A 19,520-nucleotide genomic window follows, 5' to 3' on the forward strand; every position below is an offset into this window, starting at 1 on the left:
CTTTGATCAGATTTTTGTGTTATTCATGTGTTACAGCTTCTTCTTTTTCCTCTAATGTTTGAATTTTTCGTTCTTTCTTTCATTTTCACTTTTGCCTATGCAGTTTGTTACCTCATTATTTTGATATATCTTTATACAATGGAAAACAAGATTCTTAAGGAGTTTTACACATGCATTCTGGGAACCAAATTACATTAAATTGAAGAATTCTCAAATGCGCTAAAAACTTTGGATCCAAAATAGTATATTTAAGTGTTATAGTTTTGTATAGTGAAAAAGGCGAATAACTTGGTAAAGGATTCTCTTTCATTAGGTTGAGTTACAGATAGTTGGACTGATAAATTCATAGTTCACACATAATTGTTATAAAGGTTGTAATTGCTTAGGCTACATCAGTTTTCGAGATTGATAAAAATGAGAACTTGGACCAACAATTAAGGCATAATTTATGATCAATAAATATTTGATACATGCCCTTTATAGATTCATAATACACATAGAGTACCATTGCTTGCAGCTGATAAGAATATTGCACTTCAGTCTAGTTTGTTGTTCACTTTCTGTTTTTGTAGTAGAAATTCTTTTTCATGTTGTAGTATAGCCTTTTGGTTGCCTACTAATAGAATTTAATTGTTTGATGTTTGACTAATAGAATTGAGAAAGAAGGGAAAATCTTGGCGTGCTCAACCGGACAATGTAACATCTGAGGACTACTTTGCAATCCTTTTGTTTATCTATTTAAAATATAAAACTCAATAGCATTTCTGAGTTCCTTTCAAGGGCTTTTGCAGATGTATATGATGTTAAAAAAATTTATTCAGTACAATTGTTTGCTTATTCTAATAATCCAGCAAATTTTTATTTTTCGAAGCACACCTCAATTTTACTGTTGGGCCCGTGAGAAGCACGGGCAACCACTACTAGTACCACTACTATGGTAAAGAAAAATAAACAAAAAAGGATAAGAAAAGAAAGAAAAAGAAAACAATAAAGAGGATGATGCTTCTACTGTCAACTCAGCTTATATTTTTTGTCTACATCGTCCATGTTTGGGCAAAGATGAGATGGTCCACTTAGCCAATTGTTGACGTTTAATACATTTTTCATGGTACATAAATGACAAGTGAAGCCAGAAATCACGTAGGAAGGAATCTATTGGGCCATACAGTTTTTTAATTGCTAAACTATTCAAAAAGAATTTAGTGCATGGTCAAACCAAATAATGGCCATATTGATAATTTGTAAAATCATGTATTAAGAAGGATCTCATTAAACTACTAGCAAGACTGGGATTGCGTTATGCAATTGAGTAATACGATTAGTCTTTTTGCTTGATATCAAGTTCGAGTAACATAACCATCAAGAAATTTGGTGAAATAAATAAATAAAAAATTAAAATTAGAGATCTCAAGTTTGAGGTCTAAAAATAAAAAAATCTCTGATACAGAGTAGTTCCCCTTATTAAAGCTCTGTACATATACGAATCAGAATTAATTGAAGCCAGTAAAATATACAAAATGTACAAAACTTGAAAGGAACACCAACAAATGAAGAATGTGTTGATTATGTATGATGATCAATAATAATAGATGAACTTTTAAGCAGAGATTGCAATATCAAATCAAGAAGTAACTTATCTTAGTATTTTTGAATTAGTGCCTTTTATTTTATCACATACAAAATCATAAATTTTACATAAATAATGTATGTATTTGTAGTAAAACCAACTTTACAGTAGACCAAGAAAAAGAAAATTTATAATAAACCAAACCCTCGATTGGTATATTTATTAACAATAAAGAATTTCATAGGAACAACCGAACATCTTATTAGAAGACGAAATACATAAACAACTCCTCCAAGTTGTCAACAACGGCCATTTGAACACCTTAACTAATCCCTTTTTCATTTCAACATTTCAAGTAGCTATTAAATGTATCTCGTGAACACCCGAGTCTGGCAGACTATATGTGTGAGTTGCACTCACCAGTGATATGTCAAATGAACCAATTAAAGAATGACATGTGTAATTTATAATAAATTTTTTGATAAATATAAACTAAATACATTAAAAAAGGAAAAATTTCACATTAGAACAATTGAGCTCCATACTTTTTAATTTTATTGCCCATATTTTAATTTACAACCAATTAGCCCAAAAAAATAGGTTAAGATTCAACATCTAACTCAAATAGGTTCTAAAAATTACTGTTTAATTTTTAAAAAAGATTCATCAAGCTTTTAAATTAATTTTCGAATCAGTAACTATGACTCAAATATTAATTCAACAAACCAAATTCATTTTGGTGGTGAAAATTAGATTTTTAACAAGCTTAAATATGTGGGTTTAAATTCCGAATTTAATTTTGTGAGAAATTTGGAGTGGGTGTTATTTAGACTCGTTAAAAATAGTATAAGGAGGTTGTATATAAAATTTGAAGTCATTTAATGGAGATTTGGACTGGTTTTGAATAATAATTACAATTGAAATAGTGGAAGAAGCTCGTCTACAGACGCTTGTATAAAGGTGTATAATAGTGTATAACGTGTGTTTGTACCCTCATATACACTATTATACAAGATTATACATAATTATGCAAAAAACTGACTTTGTCTTCTTCCTTGCGTCTTTTTCTGAAATTTAACTCAAATCTTGCTCAAATCTACTCCAAATCACTTCAAATTTAAAATTTTGAACTTCTTTTGATATTTTCAATCAATTGGAACAATACCCAATCCAAATAACTAACAAATTCAACAAAAAATCATTTTCAAAAGCAAAGCTTTGAATGGTTTTCAATGGTGGACTTCTACTCTTCAATTTTCTTACATTACAAGCAGGTGACACAAGAGGAGAAGAAGAAAATACACAGTCCCTTGAAGCATATGTAGAAGATGTGAGAAGAAGAGAGTGCAAGCAATGGTTATGAGAAGCAATGGTTGTAAGAACACATGTTTTGAATTTGCAAGTGCTTTCAAAATATGTACAATGTGAGCTAAGTGGGGGTAAAACTATAAAAACATGAGCCAATTTTTGTTATGGTGTGAAGTCACATGTATTTTCTTATAATTCTTTCTTAAAAAAATCTTTTTATTAATTAACCAACCTCCCCCCCCCTCTCTTTTCATCTTCTTCCTTCTCACTCCCCCTCTAGCCCCACCCCTTCCCCATGAATAACCCCTCACACTGATTTTCTAGCACTTTCCAAGAAATTGAATGACAAAAACCCATATAAAATTGAATGAAATTGAGTGGTGGTCAATGATTTTCGGCATTTTCACCCATGAAATTGAGCGAAAATTAGAAGAAGACATTTTACTAACATTCCAACACCCCTTTTGTATAATATGAACAAACAACCCTGTTTTCTCACTTCTTCTCCCTAGAAAATTTTGTTTTTCACTTATTCCGAAGTATATTTTAGTCATGGCGAGGAATGAAATATTTTCGCGACGGTGGAGGGCGGAGAAGATGGAGGAGTTTGATAATTTGTGCCCGTCTTTTGATTCTGTTAAAGTTCATGTTCTTGCTGCCGATGATAGACTCGTCGATCGGGAAGTTATTGAATGACTACTAAAAATCACATCTTGCAGAGGTTGAATGGAAATCCAAACCCCCAATTCAGTTGTTGTGTTTTTATCCACCCCCCCCCCCAAGATAAAGCCTAATTTTAAAGATCTTCACGCGCTTAGATGTAAGTGTAACACACAAATTTTGCCATGTCAGCGTAAGAGGTTTAAGAGAATATACTTTTACCAAGTAGAGGTGTCTATCTGGTCACATAACAAGTTAAGGTGTTCAAATGATCGCTGTGGACAACTTATAGGGGTTGTTTTTATATTTCGCCTTATTAGAAATATAGTAGCATTTTATGCTGAAATTATTTGTTTACACAACAAATCAAGCTAGTCTTATAGCCTGTTTGGCCAAGCTGGAGAAATCAGCTTATTTTGAGAAGTGCTTTTGAAAAAAGTACTTTTTGAGAGAATCAGTTTGTGTTTGACTAATCAGTCTGAAAAACACTTTTGAGAAATAATTGTGTTTGGCCAAGCTTTTTAGAAAGTGCTTTTAAGTGTTAAATTACGAATAAGGACATGAATAGATTTACTTAATAATTAATATTATAAGTAAATAAATAATATCAAAATTTTGTTATTACATGCAATAATTTAAAAAAATCATTTTATTTAAGTAAAATATGAAAATAAAATTAAAAAGTACTTAATTCTTTTAATATAAGTTAAATATATTAAAATTCTTTCAACAAATATAAAAGCATTCACCCCTAAAGACACTATATATTAGAAAGTTTCCTAAAAATAAGAAGAAATATTTATAAATTAATATCCTAAGTATTAGGTTTAAGGGTTATTTTGGTATATACTATATTTTGTTAAGGGTATTTTAGGTAAGAAGAAAAGCCAAAACTGCTTCTGCCTCTGCTTTTGGAAAGAAGCTAGTACCTTTTTCTGCTTCTCTGAAACTACTTCTGCTTCTTCCCAAAAGCATTTTTTTCCCAAATAAGCTTGGTCAAACATCTCAAATTAGGAAAAAAAAGTGATTTTGGAAAAAAAATACTTTTTTTATCTTGAGAAACTTGGCCAAACATACTATTAATTCAAAATGGTACTAGTATTATGTTCCTTGAAAAGAGGGAAAAAAAGGAGGAAAATTAACGGCAGCTATCATGCAGCGAAGGCATCTAGCATTTCAAGCTCCGACAATATCATGATGGTACACGGTATCCGTACCCGCAAACACGAAAGTGAAAAAAAAAAAGAGAGGTTAAAAAAAAAAGAAGAAGAGAGAGAAACAAGGAAATTAAGTTGCGCCATTTGATTAAACGTAGAATTTAAGAAAGAAAAAATGAGTATTTGCATCTATACCTGTTTTTTGTGTCACGTTTTAATTTGTATTCGCTTTGCAAAAAGATTGCAAGCGTACCCATTTTTTCTAATAACTTCAGCATACAGAGCTGAAGTAGCAAAGACAATCACGCAAAATTTCAGCATTTTAGTAGACGAGCCTGAAGTAGCAAGGGTGTTGAAACAAGTGTGCTAAAATTTCTGTTTTGTAACTGACGAACTTTAGCTCTAGAGCTGAAGTTTTTGTTTTGTAACTTGCGAACTTAAGCTCTAGAGTTGAAGTTCGCCAGTTACAAAAACTTCAGCTCTTTTTGTTTTGTAACTGGCGAACTTCAGTTCTAGAGCTGAATTTATTTAGTTCATTTGTAAAAATTTCAACACTATTTATGTTTGTTTGGGATCTTGGTCATTTGTATATTGTTTGTAATTATGCAACAAGAAAAGAAAACGAGAGTATGCACAAATCTAATAACTCATCATCATTAACTGATCAGTAAAGTCACCAATTTCAACAAAAATCTTGCAACTGTAATAACATGCCTCTGAACTAATTGGTTACATCAACAAGTAACGTAGTCTAAATTTACTATTACATAACTTTGAAAGAAGAAAAAAAGAAATGATAATTCAAGGGTCAAAATACAGATGACCAAGATCCCAAAGAAAAAAAAAACACCAAGAATCTACTCATCTAATATAGTTACAGCTAGTTATTTAGTTTATTCGTAATTATTTATAATTTATTTTTAAATAATCTGATAAACATATTTATGGCAATCATCCCATGAACTGAAGTTACATAGCAGCACCAACAGCAGCAGAAGAAAGAAGAAGAAGAAGAAGAAGAAAAAGAAGGAGGAGAAGGAGGAGAAGAAAGGGGCTAAAGTTATTTAAAAAGTGGGTACAAATTAAAAGTTTTTTTTAAAAAAGTATAGGTTAAATGGGGGCGCCCCGTGCAATTTTTACAGAAAAAAAAGACTCCTGATGTGATCTTAGATAAATATGTGCTGTCATATATATGCAAAATTTAAAGTTAAATTAATTCTAAATAAAAAAGTATGATAATCTTTTTTGATAGACTAAAAAAGAAAGTATGTCATATAAATTAAATCATAATATCCAATTTTAATATGCATTTTTTATAATTTACTCTGTCTCGTATTATCTTTTTGAATAATGTGAGCGTTTCAATATTTTTTCATTTTCTCTATTATTATAATAATTTTTTTCATATCCAATTAATATAATACGTCATTTATTAAGGATAAAATAAAGATTACATAAATTCCAAGTAAAATCTGTCATTATTTTTAAAACATACTAAAAATATGCCACATAAAATGAGATAACATAGAGTATAGAGTAACAAATTACCATTTAGTCCTTGCTAACGTAATGTGGTTATATAAAGGAATATATCTCAACAATAAAAGTTGTCAGAAATATTGTTCAAACTTTTGTATCAAATTATGTATAAATTATTAATTTTAAAATTAAATAACTTAAAAAATTAATTTTAAAATTAAATAACTTAAAAAATTATACATTCGGAATGAAACTCTAAATTTCTATGGTTAAAAAAAAAAGAGAGAATGAAACAAACGGCGAGGAAGCGGCATAGTGCTGCAAAAAACTCCAAAGAAGGGGACTGAGGACTGAGAGAAGTCAGAAAGGGGTGCATTTGCAGAGTTTTGATTCCATTTCCATTGTCCATTTCCTCTCTCTCTCTCTCTCTCACACACACACACACACAGCCCTCGTGACATCCGTCCTTCTCCACTTTCCCCCAATCACCAAACATTTTACCATCCATATATTATTTGTGGCTTCTCGAATACGGTTTTCTTTTGTTTCACCGGCATTCTATTCTTTCAACTTTCTTCCTCACAAGCACGAGCTATCGCTTTCGGATCGGCGAAATTCACTGTAAGTTTAACGCGCATTTTCTGATTTCTCATTGTTTTCGCTAATGCCGTACTTGTAAGAGATGAAGCGACTGCTTCTCCGCTTCATTCCGTAGCCGTGATTTTGAGTGATTTTGTGCGTGTGTGTATGTGTGTTGTTTTTTGTGCATTTGAAGTGTGTAATGAGGTGTTAAATCTGTTTGAAATGGATCGCGTTGATCAAAATCTCTGTGATTGATTTAGATAGCGGCTTTGCTCTATGTATGTGTATATATATTTGTTCTGCTTTGCGTGCATTCGTTATTAGAACTGCCGCCCAAATCTAAAAATAAAAATATAGGTTATTTGTTGGTGATAAACTTGTGAAAATGGATTGAGGTGATCATAATTTGTTGTGATTGATTGAGATGGTGTTATGTGCTGTTTTTTCTTTGCTTTAATCTTTAATTTGCTTATTGTCAGTAAGATCCATTGGCATTAGTGATATCTGGCACGTCATAGCCAAAAATCTGTGTATTTTGCATTTGATCACTTAATAATTGAAAAGCTATCTACAAGTAAATACTACTAGTAATTAGATGTCAGTGTCAAAGGGAAAGAAAAGAAATGATGGTACAGTGAACTGGAGCTTGCTCTATGTATTTCTCTCCGTATCTGTGTTTTAAATGATCTAACATGTATTTGATCACTTAATTGTTGAAAAGCTATCTAGAAGTAAATAGTAATTACACGTCACTGTAAAAGGAAAAGAAAAAAAAATGATGGTACAGTGAACTGGAGCTTGCTCTATGTATTTCTCTGTGTGTGTGTGTGTGTGTTAAATGATCTGAAATGGAATCAACTAATATTAATGTCCTCGGAATTCATGAGCTAGTTTAGAGGTTTTGGGAAGTTTATGTGAATTGCTTGACCGTCTCATCTAAAAGCTTATATTGTTAAAGAAGGGGCATTTTAAATCAATTTATTTTAGGTCTGAATGAGTTTGTTAGGTTAAAAGCATAAATGTGGAAGGATTTGTCAAGGTACACTGAAACTCCTTGCATTGCATTATTTTAGTATCATATGCCATTTTCCCTTTTCTTCAAAAGTGTTGTCTATAGGTGCTGGTGTTTTGGATGATGTTCAAAGAGCGCTTGCCCTTCTAAATTGTATCACTTTACCAAAGAATGTCGTTGAGGGCCCACATGAATTTAGCAGAAAAAGTAGGTACATCAATTTAAATGGTTGCCAGTCCCTTCAGAAAGCTTGAAAGTTGATTCTTGAGCTGTACCTATGAAACTGATCCATTTTTGCTATTATAATCTTGAGGCATTTGTAAGCAATTGTCTGTGTAACCTTTTAATATTAGTCGATTCCATTTTAGATCATTTAAAAAAGAAAACACAGATGTATTAGCTATTTGCAGTTCTCTTGTATGAAAGTTGGATATTGTGCTTCTTGCGGAGCACAGATAGTTGCTGTCTTTTTCTCTTGTTATCATTACTAACTACTAGGCAGAACTAATCTTCAGCATTCATTGTTGCAGGCATTTATCTTATAAAATCAAAATTCTCAGATGATTACGAGCGAGCAAGATCCGGATGTTGTCCGATGGGGTCTCCAGTTGTTTGACAGTGATCCCTATTCTAACTATGCCTATAGTGGTGTCATACCCCATAACAGTGTAGATTACTATCAGGACCATTACTTCAAGGATGATCATTTTAATGCGGGATCTAGCAATGAGGAAAATCACAACTTCAGTGCACAGCGCCTCCAGGAAGAACTGTCTCAACTTTCAGTCGCTGAACCTCCCTCAAATCTCCATCCAATGGTAGAACATACACAAACGCATTTTTATCCACAAGACTGGTTTAGTCAACCTATGGGACACTACATTATTGGTATTGGAAATGCTTGATATTTCCAACCTTATAGCTATAGCTCTTGGATTAATTTATTCTGACTATTCATACTATAATTTCCAGGAGAAGACAATTGTGATGAAGAAGAAACAAGTAATGGACCTTCCACTTCATGCTCTAGTCCAGGAGAAGAGTCATACACAGGAGAAGATTGGTCGTATTCACTTGAATTGATGGATGAATACGATCTTGATGGTGAAGTAGGGAAAAGATTGAACCAGATGATTCCAATTCCCGTAAGTATTCCATGTTCATATGTGTAGTGAGTTAGACACTAAGGTTGTGAATTTGTCTACTTTCCTGGATCAACACAAGCATCTGAAAAATGTGCATTTATGTGCCAGAAGCAGTTGGAGACATGTCTTATTCTGGTTAATCTTCATTCTTTGTAAATGCTTGAGTAATATTCTTATTTATGTCTTCTAACCTAGCTGTGTCTCTTGAAATCTTTGCCTTGATGCTCATGCAATTTCTATGCCTACTTTTGCAGCATATTCCCAGAATCAATGGTGAAATACCATCAATTGATGAGGCAACCTTAGATCATCAAAGACTTCTTGACAGGTACTTTATAATTTCTTTCATAAAAGATGTTAAAGTCCAGTCCAAAGATAAACACACCTTTCACAGTTACTGACCAACAAATTATATTATGGTAAAAACAAAAATATCATGTTGTTTTGCATCTTTTTAGTTTTTGAAGGATTTGTCATGATTTCACCATCATTTCACATGTTTTTCTATTAATCGAAAAATTATGTCTTAATATTTAATGATAGAAATACTTCTTTGAATGTTAAGTTCTGTTTTCGAATTAAAGAATGCATGAAAAGAAAATAATAGGAAAAAAACAAATACTCCTTTGCTGTGATGTTTGCTCTCTTTTTCAACCGCAATTTTAGTATTCTCTTCCATCATCACTATTATATTTTATAAGTCAAATTAATATCTTGAACTCCGTGCCAGTTAAACACCTTCACATAAAATGAAACTGAGAGAGTACATGTGAAGACTCTGTGAGTGTATTTCTTATTTGATTCTCTTCTGTGTCATTCTTTTGTTTACGGTACTGAAGTTTGTGTATTTCTACAGATTACAGGTCTATGAACTAGTCGAATTTAAAGTTCAAGGTGATGGTAATTGTCAGGTTAACTCTCTTACGTTCATACCCTCTTCTTTTCTAATTGAAAGTCACAACTTTTTTCTGGAACAACTATTTAAAGGAGAGTTGAGCACATTTATTATTTTGTCGATTCTGTAAAGGAGGGTAGCTTATTATTTTAAATTCTTTAGGCATAGGGAAGTAGTAAATCAAGTTAGTGACGTTTGAAAGGGGTGTCTGTTAGTTTTCTTGTTTTAAATATTTGAGTTACGCTGTGTAGATAAGATAGATGGAACAACAAAATATTCAATTTTAGGAAACAAGACAGTATCTTGAGATTGTCCAGTAGGGGAACCAACCACCATTATGAAAATGGGAATAGCTTCTGTGTCGGAGTTACTAACTGCTACACCCAAATTTTGCAAGCTATGTAATGATAATATCATGTAAGCACATATTGTAAGATACACTATGGAAGCATGTAAGCACATATTGTAAGATACACTATGGAAGCAATAGATGCTGGAAGAAGACTACATTTAACATTTGCTTCAGAAGCTCTGCCCAAGAAAGCCATCTCATACAGTTTTAGGATGCTATGCAGTTGCACTATGGAATTTAACTTTTAGAAGTCGAAACCAAAAATAATTGTATTAGCTGTATGTGCCCTATGAAGTGGAAGGAGGAAGGGACCACTAGATTACAAGCCTTTATAGTGTTTCACCATTTCTTTCTGGGTCTGGCTTTTTTTTAGTACTACATCATATATGAATCTCAAGTAAACATATATTAACAAAAGTTCAGTTGGGCTTGAAGGCATATCTTCTTAATCAGGGTCTTATTCCCACCTAACTGTTTCATCTATTATGACACGACAAGCCATTTTAAATTCTGACTGGTATAACATGTATTCTTCTAGTTTCGTGCTTTGTCCGACCAATTTTACCGCACCCCTGAGCATCACAAATTTGTCAGACAGCAAGTTGTGAATCAGGTCAGTAAAGCTTTACTTCATAACATAAACAATCTCGTCTTATCATTCTTATACTGTGAGAACGATATCTTTTGCATTATCAGCTCAAGTCATGCCCAGAGATGTACGATGGATATGTTCCCATGGCCTATCATGATTACCTGAAGAAGATGTCAAAGTATTTCTTCAACCTTTATTTTTGAATTGATATCTTTTCATGGATTGCTTGTAAGACGCTACTTTTATGTAAATGAAATCAGGGATGGGGAGTGGGGTGATCATGTAACTCTACAAGCAGCTTCAGATTCAGTAAGTTTCTGGTCTTTGCTCTCTTCTACACCATGGGCTCTTCTTTCTTTTTCATTTTCCTTTTTCTCTTCTTCTTTTTTTTTTTTTTGCCGTTGAGGGAGGATCGGAAGGGGGGAGGAGAGGCATTCTAAGCGTCTTTCTCTTTAAATATTGTGACATATCATATCCAAGAAAAAGAACTAGGGGGTGGAGCTGGTCAAAAAACTTGTAGCCAAAAATTAAAATAGCCAAGAACTGCAAATCCTCTTTAACACCGTTGACTCATTCTTGTTTAACCAACAGCATGGGAGTGATCATCAAATATCAGCTGAAAGTTCAGAACAATATCATTTCTGTTCACATGTTTGTGAACATCAAGCTAAAGTGCTGCGAGAAAGAGTTTGAAGTCTATTAGTGTTCCACTACTGATGCTCAAACATAATATTTTAACACCATTATCTTTGGTGAATTCAATATAGCGTTGTTAAAACTCGGTATTCAATTGCAGTTTTCTAGAAGAGTCAAGACATTTGTAAAATCTGACTTTTCTCAACAATTCACTGCAGTATGGTGTAAAAATATTGGTGATAACATCTTTCAGAGATACCTGCTACATTGAGATACTTCCCACCATTCAAAAGTCTGAACGAGGTACAAGATGTATTCTCGTTCATAAAATTTGCTGTGTTCCTTATGATTGTTACTAGATTTAGCTGCAGCTTTTAAACTTATTACTTATCATCTAAGTAATCCTATGAAGTCCCACTAGTACTATGAAATTGTCAGTGTTGCATTGTCTACCATTACCCGTTGATTCCTCAGCCCAAAAAAGCTAATTATTTATTCATCATACATCTGCTTTTTCAATCCATATATATTCTGTTGTCTACTCATACTATTGGGTGGAGCAACTATTTACATTGAGTGCATAAATGGACAAAGCATTGATTAGTTATCTTGACCTTAGCTCTAAATGTATCAACATATTAAATGTAAGAGTAATGGCTCTATCGGCTTCATCTTGACCTTAGCTCTAAATGTATCAACATATTAAATGTAGGAGTAATGGCTCTATCGGCTTCCGTGGTTTATGGATAAGTCAAGATCCTTGGACATCCTTGGACATTTGCCTACAATAACAAAATAGTCTGTTTTCACTAGGCTTTTTTCTTCTTGTTTTGGTTTGAAATATTAGTTTCAAGCACCTGTTGATGAAGAAGTGCATTTTCTCCTTTGGGCGGTGGGTGGAGTCATTTATTTCCTTTGTGCAATTCGAAAGGAGATCATCCTTTTCCCTCTGGGATATACCAAACTATTTTGAGGGACCTTTTCATTATTACTTGGTCAAATATCATGAAAAGGAGTTCAAGTGAGATTGGGTTTAGTTGTTGTTTCTCTTCAATTTTTAACAAAGTTGGGATGACTATTTTATATGAACTCACATTGCTGCAGTTATCTTCTTGAGCTTTTGGGCCGAGGTTCACTACAACTCAATATATCCTGAACGAGGTGAGATCAAAATGTTATAATTTTGAGTTAGTTATTTTGCCTCTCAAGTCCACCTCATTTTCCACTTTTATCTGTCTTAACTCGTACACATATTTCAATTTTCCAGTCGATAATTTATTTTGCCAATTTCCACTATTTTCCAGAATAGTCAAGTAGAGGACCATCAGAATTTGGTATAGGAAATTTTGGATAACTAAGTGGCAATTGAAAGAGAAAAAGCTTCCACTAATATGAAGGAAAGTAAACAAGAGTTGGTTGTGTTGATTGACATAAAACAAAAATTATCCATTTCTTCACCAGTCACCACAGCCATCTTATATCAGATGATGTATTAGATGTTGTTCAATGTCATTTCAATCGCCTTCTTCTAGCCCTCGTTTGAAACCTGAATTTAACCAAAGAAAATGAGTATACATTTTCACGGAAATTCTGTTCACATGTTTGGGAGTGAAAAAAAATATGAAGGAAAAGGAAAGGGGTAAAATGGTAGGACAACATGGTTATATTTGGAAGAAGGTGAAGAAATTGAACGAAGTTGATTCCACTTTTTACTCTCTTCTTTTTTCTAGGATTTAGAGAGTTGTAAAGTTTGCTTCTTCTGCTTTTCACATCCACTTTACCCAGTTAGTGCTCAATCCTTAGATAGTTGTACCTGTACTTTTCTTCTTCCCTTCACCCAAATCAGTGTCCAAAACTTAGAGAGTTCTACTTTCTGACTTATTCTTTTTTTAAAAAAAAAAGAAAAAGAGAGTTGTACTTTCTAGCTTCTTAGTACCTAAAGCTTACAGAGTTGTAATTTTACTTTTCTTCTCTTTTCTTTTCCACTTGCACACCTCACCCAATTGATACCTAAAATGTAGAAAGTTGACTCGCAATTTTCCTTCCCTTCACCCATTAGCACCTAAAGCTTAGAGGTTATACATTTGCTTTTTTCATTTTTGTCCTCTTTCAATTTTCCGGTTTCTTCCTTCCTCTTTACCTCACCCAAGTGATACGCAAGAAGAAAATGTATCAAAGATCAAGGTGAAAGTGGAGATGACATAAACAGGTAGAAGAATGGAAATTCAACAATGATATAAATTGATAGTACATTAGTTCTTCTCTGTGTGCTTGTTCAGCGGGCATTTCCTTACCTTTTTCCTTCTCCCCAAATGATCCAAACAGAATCAGGAAATCGTGTTCCAAAAATATATCTACTCCTTTATTTTAATGCTACAGTGTATCTTCTTGATACTTCTTATTAATAAAATTAACTTGCCATTATTAAAGCTATATATTCCTTTTTTTTTTTCACATTCTTTTCCTTAACAGTGTAGGATCCAAACCGGGTCTTAATGTAATATTCTTATTCCTGGATGTATCTGTGTTCTCTTGGGTCATCGTGTAACAGCTGAAATTGTTTGCTTCTGCCTTCCAGATATCACAGCTATTGAGATGAAAAAGAAGTACTTAGCCATTTCAGATGAACAATTAGAATCTCAAGATGGTTACAGTTGATAGACTGGTATTAGACACTTCACATATTCTGTTCAAATTCTTGATATTTCAGTCTTAAATTATTCTAAGACTTCTAATTAATTTATTCCATTGTTTAGCAGCAACACATGATGTTTGCTATAATGCTTCTGCAAGTTACTGATAACCAGCTCTGTTTTGGTGCTGCTCAGGGTGCAGCCAATTTTTTCATGACATTCTTTCCCTAGAGCAATCTGTGTTTTGGGGTTGAACTTACACTCTTCATCTTTGCTAATCCAGAAACAAGTCTGATATTACTCTTCCTTCAGTATGTTTACCTTGAATAATCTGTGATGCATACTCAGATGCATCATTTCTTCTCTTCTTTTCTTAACCTTTAATAGCCAGATGTACAGGTGAATATTTGATTTCTGAGACGTATCATATTTATCTGATCCAAGGTAATAGCGTTTATAACTATCTCCATTCCATTTCATTTTGGTGGTGTTTGTATGGATGGTGAATTTGATGTTAATTTGACTTATGTATCATCATAGAGGTAGTAGATGAAATATGGAGAAATAGTTGAAATTTTTTTGATAGATAAAACTTCCTAGCAAAGTTTAAAATTTAATGTTAAAGAATTTGGATTTTGAAACTTGTGAAAAATGCAGTGTAATATTTTTAGTCAGATAGAGTTGAGTATGCGTACTATGGTTTCCAAAGAAATGGTAGAAGTCGACCAATGAAGTCCTATTAGTTTGTTCTTTTGAAGTCGACCAATGAAGTCCTAATAATAAGGTTAGAAGTTCACTCTAAGAAGTATTATGCTTTTGAAAGAAAACATAGAAGTCTGTTATTTTCACTATTTGCTGCAGAAAAGGCAGAGGCGTATCCCGGATTTTAATATCATGGATGCACTATTATCTTTAAGATACATGTTTGGTTCCATTATATAAAATTTTATGATGGTGGCAAGTTGACGAGCAAGCTATATTAATATTATATTCGCAAAAAATATCATTTACTTTACGATTGTCCTCGACGAGTTTTTATTAAAAACGGTCAATAATAACATCATTACTTAAAGATTTACATATCTCACGCTCTATATAACAAACTAAACAATCATTCAAAAAAGTTTTTATAAGCGGCGCTTAATATTGAGCAAAGGTTTTCCTGTTTTGAATTCACTGAGAGCCAAGAGAGACGAGTCATGAGTGCTTTGTTTTTCGGGATTTCAAAGTTTTTGTACTCAAAAGAATGATTAAGAGAAGAAAATAAAAAAGACGTACGCAAAAGGGATTTTTTTTTTTTTAAAAAAAAAAGTAAAAAAATATATTTGTTTGTTAATTGAAGAGAAAGAAATGGCATAAGGATATGTTGTTAATTGAAAAGAGTGAGAAATTGAGAATTTATTTATTGTAATTAATTATAAAATAAATTAATCAAAAAGAATTGTAGGCGGATCGAACCCGGACCTTGAAGACAAAAAAGAGATAAAAGGGGCACTTAGTCACCAATGTACCAAACTAATCATGTGAGCATCGTGGGTGGTCAGAAATATATTTAATCACATAATTAAAAAAATTACTCCCTCTGTTTCAATTTATGTGAACCTATTTCCTTTTTGGTCCGTTCCAAAAAGAATGATCCTTTTCTAAATTTGGAAACATTTTAGTTTAAACTTATAATTTTACCCTTAATGAGAAGTTTTTAGAACCACACAAATACTATGGACCCCTTTTTGACTTGTTTAGGACCACAAATTTCAAAAGTCTTCATTTTTTCTTAAACTCTGTGCCCAGTCAAACATGTTCACATAAATTGAAACGGAAAGAGTAATATTTTATACATAGCGTAGGGAGGGAAGCATGGGTGCATGTACCCAGCCCCCTCCACATAAATCCGTCTCTGCGAAATCCTAATGCTTTACTATGTGGGTAGCACGAAGCCAAGTAAAAAGTTAATTTCATTCTCCCTTTTGATCAATCTGGGAATTGTTGGTAAATGTTTCACTTAATTGCACTCTATAGAGACTCGAACTACCTTACATGTTTTAACAATGAACAACCAGTGTTACCCATTGCAAACTTCCAAAAATGCACTAGGAGAATACAAAAGTCACATGCTGAAATAAAAAAGGCACACATACACACACCAAAAAAAAAAATGCTCATGCACACAATCAGTCATTACTTAAAGTAGGTAAGAAAGAATAATCAAGGACTGTGAGGCGATTATATTAGTATAGAAAGCGGGATATTATAATTGCAAAATTGACCCATGACTTTCAGGACCTACCAGCAGCGCAGGCTTTAAACATGTGCGCACTACTAATGGTTCCTACGCTCTATCTATAAGACTAGAATATCGGATATCCAGGTGCATACCATGACCTGATTTTCTAATTATTTCGTTGGCATAATCTGCTTCTTCTTTCATAATTGTGGACTTGTGGTGTAGGTAACTTGTGTATGCTTCCACTAATAGCATATTTGATAAAAATTTTAAAATTAACTTATTTTAAAAAGTATTTTTTATCAAAAGTGCTTTTTTAAAAAGTATTTTTAGTGAGAAATATTTTGTGTTTGACTAATTAATTTAAAAAGCACTTTTGAGCGACCATTAGTATTTGGCCAAGGTTTAAAAAAATATTTCTAAGTGTATTTTTCTCGAATGTGTTTTTCAAAAAAGTGCTTCCGGAGAGAAATTATTTTTTTCTGCTTCTCCAAAACTGTTTCTGCTTCTAATCAAAAACATTTTTTTCTTCTAAAAGCTTTGGTCAAACATTTTAACTTTGAAAAAAAAATATTTAAAAAAAAATGCTTTTGGCCTTGAAAAAGCTTGGCCAAACATGCTATAAATGGGAGTAATCTCCTAATTTCACTTTGTTAACTACTAAAATCTCATCGTTAGGTGGTTGAATCTGAGATTATCTTATATACTTCAAAGAAAGGATTATCTTATAGATTTTCTAATTTCTATCTTCAAGATTCTTTAATCACAAATATTTTCAAGATTAATAAAAATGAGATAATCTTATAGACTAAAATAAGAAGATTATCTTATAGATTTTCTATCATCAAGATTCTCAAATTTTGTATTTTTAGCTTTGCACGTTACTGATGTTATTATTTATTTATTTTTGGATTGGATATTTGGATTCAGTCAATTTTAGGATCTCATATGAGACGTACATAGATTATTTCTTTCGTTTCTTGAGGAGAGGATTCGGCCTTTTGGACATGAGAAGAGAAAGAAGAGACGAGCTAGAGAAGCATAAAAACGAAGAAATAAAGATTTTTTTAAAAAAAAACTTGACCTAGGTGCATAATAAAATTGAATTTTAAGGTGTATGCACCAAATTGAACACTGACACTGACACTGACACTTTGGAACCTCAAATTCAAGAAAGAAGTATCATATTTTACATATAGTAATACATTGTTAAAATGGTTCGTAAACTATTAAGCTCTTGGTAGTAATTATTAGTTTATTATTAATGCCATCCCGTTTGGATTAGCTGTTTGTAAACAGTTGATAAACTTAAAATGCTGAAAAATATTTTTAAGTGTTAAAACTGACTTTTTAAATAAATATTTACGTTTTTGGATAAAAGTACTGAAAGTGATATTAAGCAGTTGATATATTTGGTAAAAAAAATGTTGATAAGTTGTTCTTTTATTAAAATGACTAAACCCTTTAAAACTTCACAAAAGATTATAAATTAAAAAGTTTCTTTGTAAAGAAAAAGATGAACAACGAATATGGAATGAAGAGAAAATTGGAAAATTTATTTTGGAAAAAGTACTATTTTGTGAATTACAAAATATTATTAAGGAAAAACTAGTAAAAGTTTTGGTCAAACTAAAAATGCATATAAGCTGAAAAGGCGGGATGACCAGTTTATGATTGATTTTAGTGCTTATAAACACTTTAGGTGTTTACCAAATTCATAGATAAGCTAAAAAGTGCTTATAAACTAATTTGACAAACTTATAGGATTAATCAAACACCCTCTACTTTTTTAATATTTTGCCATGTGATACACAAACCCGGCTCACAAAGGAGATTATCCTATAGATTCTCTACTATCTTCAAGATTCTCAAAGTTTGGATTTCCAGCTTTGCACGACGTTGTTGTCGGTTTTTATTTTTTTTGAATTCATATTAATTTATAAATTTTAGCATTTCATCTGAGGAGAATGTTCGATCCTTGGATATGAAACGAGAAGAGAGAGAAGAAACCAGTTAAAATAGTACGGGCTAACCAATTTTTGGACTGGTCATTCAATAATAGCAAACATTTGCCAAGTCATTGAAAAATATTTACTGTTTTACTGCAACAAAAATCGATCCATCATAATATATTAGAGTTTCGTGCACATGTATATGAATTTCTAGCATATTATGCTGGATCGGTATACTTTACTGACTCCAATATAATATACTGGAGTTCCAGTATACTTTGCTGGAACTCCAGTATAATATATACTGGAGTTGTATACTGGAATTTCAGTATTTTCTGGATTTTGAACAGTGTTTTCGGTCAAATTTATCTTTACATAAAAAGTGACTAAAATTCGATTATTTTTGAAATTATGGCTATTTTTGAATGACTGCTTATAAATTTGGCTATTTTTGAATTTCTCACGATAAATGAGCTTACCACAAAAAGAGAAAGAACTATGAAACAAGTACCTTTGGTACAATTATATTTTTAACTATTAAGCTGCAATTTTCATCCTAATTTAGCGGAAAGTGAAGACTCAAATACTTTGGAACCTTAGTTTCAAGAAAGAATGTATGCGGCGAAATTAGGGGACATAATTCCTCGCTATCAAGCCACTTCAGAAGAATGCTTCGAGACCCCAAAGACGTGGAGCCGCGACCGAGTTCCCTCCCTCGGGAATCATTGGGGCCAGACTCGAAGAAGAAGGAGGTCGAGGCTACAGCAGAAGGGGAAGCTCCCAAGGCACATAGCTAAAATCTGACAAAGCCGGCCTATCCAGAGCCTATGCCGAAGCGTCGCATCTCGCCGTCCCATCTCCATGCTTTACAATTAATACATGTTGTACTATAGCCGGGTTCCCTTCCTATATAAAGGGAACCCACACTACTTTGTAAGGGGCGGATGTTGCTCCAACTATTTCTCCACAAGATCAATAATATCTCTCTTTCTCTTTTCTCTCTAACTTCCTCGTTCTTATTGGCTCGAGACCACTCTTAGCGTCTATAGTTTTCATACTTGTTCTTCATTTATTGCTCGGTATTGGCCATAAAGAGCCTTGTTTAATCATATCTTAACTGTTATCCTATTCCCGACTACCCCTGATAGCTCGAGATCGAGCTGGATATCGACCTCGAGGTCCTCCATCGACCAGTCCGAAGCCAGGGCAGCAAGCCCCTCGGTTTGATTACTGCCCCGTTTTAGCTTGTATTTTGTCATTAAACTTCATATTCTTAGCAACATCTGCTTTAACAACTAGCATAAAAATAGATCACGTATTTTTAGA

General features: G+C 32.8%; 1 protein-coding gene across 6 annotated transcripts; it reads left to right on the plus strand.

Annotated features, from left to right (window-relative positions):
* Positions 1-6,442: 6,442 nt before the first annotated feature.
* LOC104217487 (OVARIAN TUMOR DOMAIN-containing deubiquitinating enzyme 12-like) lies at positions 6,443-14,481 on the plus strand. 6 transcript variants are annotated; one of them, XM_009767751.2, is made up of 12 exons: positions 6,443-6,792; positions 8,296-8,653; positions 8,738-8,910; positions 9,165-9,238; positions 9,767-9,821; positions 10,696-10,770; positions 10,854-10,927; positions 11,010-11,058; positions 11,604-11,688; positions 12,490-12,546; positions 13,964-14,050; positions 14,145-14,481. In XM_009767751.2, the coding sequence occupies exons 2-11, from the start codon at positions 8,326-8,328 to the stop codon at positions 14,041-14,043; spliced, it is 1,050 nt and encodes a 349-aa protein (XP_009766053.1). In that variant the 5' UTR covers positions 6,443-6,792; positions 8,296-8,325; the 3' UTR covers positions 14,044-14,050; positions 14,145-14,481. The 6 variants fall into 6 exon arrangements, with proteins under 6 accessions (XP_009766053.1, XP_070018889.1, XP_009766054.1 ...); XM_009767752.2 differs by having other exon boundaries at positions 6,458-6,792; positions 14,142-14,481; XM_009767755.2 differs by having other exon boundaries at positions 6,458-6,792; positions 14,214-14,481.
* The last annotated feature ends 5,039 nt before the right edge of the window (positions 14,482-19,520 follow it).

Source organism: Nicotiana sylvestris, chromosome 11 (assembly GCF_000393655.2).
Source record: "Nicotiana sylvestris chromosome 11, ASM39365v2, whole genome shotgun sequence".
In the NCBI taxonomy this organism is placed as follows: Eukaryota; Viridiplantae; Streptophyta; class Magnoliopsida; order Solanales; family Solanaceae; genus Nicotiana; species Nicotiana sylvestris.

Excerpts from the sequence above, each read along its gene's own strand:
- LOC104217487 (XM_009767751.2), top strand. The coding sequence starts at position 8,326 with ATGATTACGAGCGAGCAAGATCCGGATGTTGTCCGATGGGGTCTCCAG. Across the intron at positions 9,822-10,695 it reads AAGGTGATGGTAATTGTCAG|TTTCGTGCTTTGTCCGACCA; the intron begins GTTAACTCTCTT and ends GTATTCTTCTAG. Across the intron at positions 10,928-11,009 it reads TACCTGAAGAAGATGTCAAA|GGATGGGGAGTGGGGTGATC; the intron begins GTATTTCTTCAA and ends AAATGAAATCAG.